General features: G+C 33.2%; 1 protein-coding gene across 1 annotated transcript; it reads right to left on the bottom strand.

Annotated features, from left to right (window-relative positions):
* Nucleotides 1-2,269: 2,269 nt before the first annotated feature.
* On the bottom strand, nt 2,270-4,796 carry LOC128857953 (uncharacterized). The gene is made up of 2 exons (XM_054093812.1): nt 3,721-4,796; nt 2,270-3,654 (listed from the first exon to the last, which is right to left on the bottom strand). The coding sequence occupies exons 1-2, from the start codon at nt 4,046-4,048 to the stop codon at nt 2,495-2,497; spliced, it is 1,488 nt and encodes a 495-aa protein (XP_053949787.1). The 5' UTR covers nt 4,049-4,796; the 3' UTR covers nt 2,270-2,494.
* Nucleotides 4,797-5,245: the final 449 nt, after the last annotated feature.

The raw sequence follows: 5,245 nt of genomic DNA, 5'->3' as shown, positions 1-5,245 counted from the left end.
AGTGACGTATGCGACTGTATTATTCGTAACGCAATAGTTGTCATCTCTTTTCTTTCCTTTTTATGCATGCGTGATACGGCATCAAAGCACATTGCTTTTTTTTAAACTGGAAAAATATTTTGAGCTTCATTTGAACGTTTTATGATTTAGATAAAATAAAAATTCGTTATATGTATTTGATTCCATTAATAACCATAAGCCTGTATTTTTCGAAGTTCAAAGTTTTTGGACAAATATTGAAACGTTTACTTAAATTAAATGTTAAATGCATATATATAAATGCGCAAATGTAAAAGTTTAGATGGATTTAAAATATACGAAATTATTCAGCGGTTGAATCCATACATTTTTTGAAATCCATGAATATGGATCGACAGTCGCCATAAATGTTCTTTTAAAAAATAAAACGTGTTAATTTGATGGTAGCTCGAGTATTAAGATCAGGTCTCTATTAGTATAACTTTGTTCATGGGTTTGCGTAATTTTTTTGTGGTGAAAGTCTAAAACCCAGAAAAGAAAACGCGAAAGCTGACGAGCAAAATGTATAAAATAAATCCTCCTGTATGTATATATACTCGAAAAAGTTATGCTAACACTTTTTTCATGCATTTAGGTAGACAATTTTATATGGGCAAACGTACGTTTACGAGATAAATGCCTAAAAGCAGGTATAACTAGAATAGCGCTCTCAGGGATTTCTGTTACAATACTTCTGTAAATTTCATGCTCCAAGTGATCGAGCATTGGTATAGCGCTGAAGACAAATGTTCAGGATATAATACAAAAATGCATATTTACTTGATTTCACATAGTAATATTATCATTGTTAAAAGAGAACAAGTTTGTATTAGGTAATAATTAGTTTCAAAGCCAAAGAATAGTTGCAAGATTAAAAAATACCTGAAACACATTTTCATTTAACAACTAAAATAGCAAATATGAGCAAAATATGTACTTTCTTCAATTTTCTTCTGTTGCCAACTTTCTGAAAAACGTGAATTCACCGCGATGCGATACAGAAACAAAAAGACAGCGACAGCGCGCAGAGGGTTTTGAGCAATAATATAAATTTGTATCAAACAATGCATTAAATAGTCATTTTAGTATACTTTCGGTGTTTACTTATTCAAGTAAATGCATGTATTAGTTTTTCTTTAAGAAATTTCTCTAAAATTTGCAACTTTTTTTTATGATTTCTAAAGATTACTTTATTTTTGCCAAAGAGCAACCGTGCGTACAGAAAATTGTGTTGTACTTAAAACTTCACCACTATAAACTTGGTCCTTATAAAGGACTTTCACTACAGTTTGTTTACTGGATATACTGAGGTCAACATAATCAGCTGTATCAAAACCATTTGGTGAGTGGTCAACAATTTTAAAGTGCGTTTTTAATTTTTTTTTTTTTGTTTTTTGGGAAAAAATTTATAAAAATAAAATATATTGTGCGTAAAATTTTAATAATCAGTGAAAATAAAAAAACGGTGGTTTCGTTGTTGTTGTTAGCAATTTTAATGCACATTGTGAGTTTTTCATGTTTTTTTGATTAAATTCATTACTTTTCAATTATTTTCTCTTAACTTATTTGAAATCAACGAATGCGGCCAAAAGAATTAGAAATTTAATTTCAACAATGGAAAAAAGAAAATTATATTATTTATATTTTTATCGTTTTATTTTAGAAATGCCACGCCCGCGAAGAAATGATATTGATCGTCGGTCGCGTAGAACACGAAATAGATCAAATGAAAGGCAAAATCAATCACAAGAAGAGCGAGAAATTCAAAACCAAAATCAAAGGGAACGTATGGCCAGATCACGTTCAGGCCATTCACCTGAAGAACGTATACAACGTAATGAGCAAGATAGATTAAAACAAACACATAAACAAAACACAAGGACAATCGCTGGAATTATGCGGAATTGACTTAGAATATCCATGCTTCTCCCACGGACAATTATACGAGTATGTATCATGTTCACGTGTAGGAAAGACATCAGTTCTATTTATTTATACCACAACTCAGGGCAAAACAAAAAATGTAGTTTACGAAAAGACTTTGCGTTAGTTTAAGTTTAAAATTAACATTAATTTTATATTGTAAAAAAAGAATAAATACTCATAGAGTGAATTTAAATCGATTGTTCATGGTTGGGGTACAATTTTCCCAAAATCACTTTCCCAAAAAAATTTTTTCCCAAATTTTTTTTTCCCAAAAAATAATTTTCCCAATGCCATTTTTCCCAAACTAAAAATTTCCCAATAAATTTTCCCATAAAATATTTTTTCCCAAATTTTTTTTCCCAAAAAATAATTTTCCCAATGCCATTTTTCCCAAACTAAAAATTTCCCAATAAATTTTCCCATAAAATATTTTTCCCAAAATATCGTTCGTCTGTAAAATATCGCATATACATTTGCAATGAATGGGCGAGTACATTTTTTATTATTTGAAACAAGATTTCAGTTTATTTATGAATTTGTATGTATACAATCACATGCGAATATAGTATCCTAGAGTTTTCAAGTATGTGACAATATCATTGTTATCAACATATTCGTGATATTTCGAAACAATGTTAAATATTCTCTGTTCATGTTTCAACCTCTTGGAATATTTATTTTTCTTAACTTGCTGTCCTGATTGCAATTGTCGCATCATTATTTCTGTGTCCGATTGCTCTTTCTGCAACTCGGAAAGAAAAATGTAGAAGCTGGGGCGATCTTTCCCTATAACAACTTGAAGCCTGTTGTGCCATCCTTCGGATATATTATTCGTTCTCGCAGTTTGTTGAATGACTGCATCATATTGACACCACAAATCTGGAGCATAGCGAGGATGCACCTGTTTACGTCGGCCTTTTGCAGGTTTTCCTCGGACGTACGTAGCGTCAAAGTATTTTGAAATTGGTCGCATTTCCTCCGGTATTTCATTTTTTAAGGTTTCGAATTCTCGGGCGATGTTTTGATGTGGGACGAAAGCAAGGGCACATATCATATGAGTGGCTACTTTGACCGATCGATCTTCAGGATCGCAATACATTTTCTGAAGTCCTTCACTTTGGATATGGCGGTACATGTTTTGACAGAGGTGGAAAAAACAGCAGCGTGCCTTGTCTTCGCCAATTACGATTTTTACAGCATTGATGATAGCCAACTCAAAATCTGTCATCACTTTAATCGGAAGAGAAATATCGATACCTAGACGTTCTGCCTCTTGCAAAACAACCGAGAATACTTTTTCGTATACTTTCTGCTCTTTGTTTTCTAATAATGCGTAGACAAAAGGTAAACCAATAGTTTGTGGTTTTCCTCTTGAATCCGGTTGTGTAACTGCTCCGAGAATTGCGAAAACTTGGAAAAATATACTTGGCGCAGTTTTAAATGTTCCGTCGGCAAACCACAATATGCTCCTGAATAATTGCCTTAAATTTTCAGGCGTCGCGAACACGAGTATTCTCCCAAATTCTGAGTCTTCGTCATTTTCATAGGAGTCGTAAATTAGAAATTTATCTCCATTCAATGAATTTTGATAAAAGCCTGGAATATCCTGCAATTCTCTCAGCGTTCGCGGGTTCGAGGGAAAATCTTTTAATCTTTCACGACTAAGACTTTTTCGGGAATTAATTCTGTTTGGCATTTCCGCTAATACCGCTAAAAGAGAGAGTTATCATATTTTGTAATTATGAATCGAATGCAATTTCGTTTTTTTGTTTTTACCTGGTGAAACGTTTCGCAATTCAGTTCGTAATATTTGAGCTGGAGGAGCTTCAAGATTTTCTGTAGCTTTACGTTTGATCCTATTCATGACTCTTAACGCTTCGACTTCTTCGGGGTTTGGTGCATGAAGGATGTGTTTCGATTCATCAAGTCCCTTCAGAACTCTGATATTGTGTGGTCCTCCGTATGTTGTCACTCTAGCATTACACTCAGGTTTTCTTCGGCAATTCCAATACGCAGTTTCTCCTATTCTACCTGAGTGTTTGTAGTACAAATATCCGTTAATGTGCAAAAGAAATGATTTTTTGCATTCAATTAATTCCGCCATAATTAGAAATTTTGACTTTAGGCAGCAAATTTTAGCTCATGAAATTTTGACACGAAAAGAATGACGTGAAAAAACTTGTTTATATGAGTGAAGTTGGATACATTCGTTACCTTGTCTTTTTATCCGAATTGAAAAATGTATATTGAAAAACTTTTTCGAATCTTTTTCGATTACTTAAGTATAAGATTTTTGATTATTATATACACTCATATTGTCGGAATCGTCGAAAAATGTCAAATAGTAGAATAATAAAAATTAATTTCAGTAGTATTTGTTCGGGAAAGCTATCTATTGGAAAAAAGTTATTTTGGGAAAACATGCATTCGGGAAAAAACAATAAAGCGGGAAAAAATATTTTTGGGAAAAAAAATATTGGGAAAATTATTTTTTGGGAAAAAAAAATTTGGGAAAAAATTTTTTTGGGAAAGTGATTTTGGGAAAAATGACCCCCCACGATTGTTCATTATTCATTTCTAATTTTGATATGCCTAGCGAAGCAGGCAGAGGGTCCACTAGTTGATTATAAAATGGAAACTAAGTATCAGATTTACAAAAGGAACGATTAATTACTAGAAAATGTATCTTTCAAGATTGAGTTAAAACGGTTGACCGATCAAACAAGCCGTTTTCGAGATATCGTGTACACCGACTTGAAAAATGCCGTTTTGAAAAAAGCACGTTTAAAGTTTCAATACCTACCTTAAAACGTGCCGAGGCATCTCTACATATTTAGGTATAACTCCGAAAGTATTGCTTAGATCTACTTCAAATTTCGTGCGTATACTTTTGAATATATGTACATTACAAAAATGCAATAAAAAAAATCGATTTTTTTGAAAGTCATAACTGCGTATAACCCCTTAAACGATATGAACTGTCTGCATGATTGCTATGCTTGAGATCGCGACCCTAGGAATGCCAAGGTGCTCAAGCGACAGTTCACCACAAAGCTTCTGCGTCAATTTACGTTCCTTCTACCGGTTATGATAGTGCACGTGTTACATGTATTTTGGCGATTCGTCTAGATGGCAAGAAAGTATCGCCATTTTTAATTGCTAAAGGTAAACGAGAGCAGATTCAACGTGTTTCAGGAATTTATGCCATTGAAAGTTAAAAAGCCTGGTGCACCCAAGCAGTTATAAGAAAGTGGGTTGATTTTATGCTGTCACAACTCTTGAGGGGTCAGAATAGAGGTTC

This window comes from Anastrepha ludens, chromosome 3, assembly GCF_028408465.1.
Source record: "Anastrepha ludens isolate Willacy chromosome 3, idAnaLude1.1, whole genome shotgun sequence".
Taxonomy (NCBI): domain Eukaryota; kingdom Metazoa; phylum Arthropoda; class Insecta; order Diptera; family Tephritidae; genus Anastrepha; species Anastrepha ludens.
This window is presented reverse-complemented; position numbering and strand designations above follow the sequence as displayed.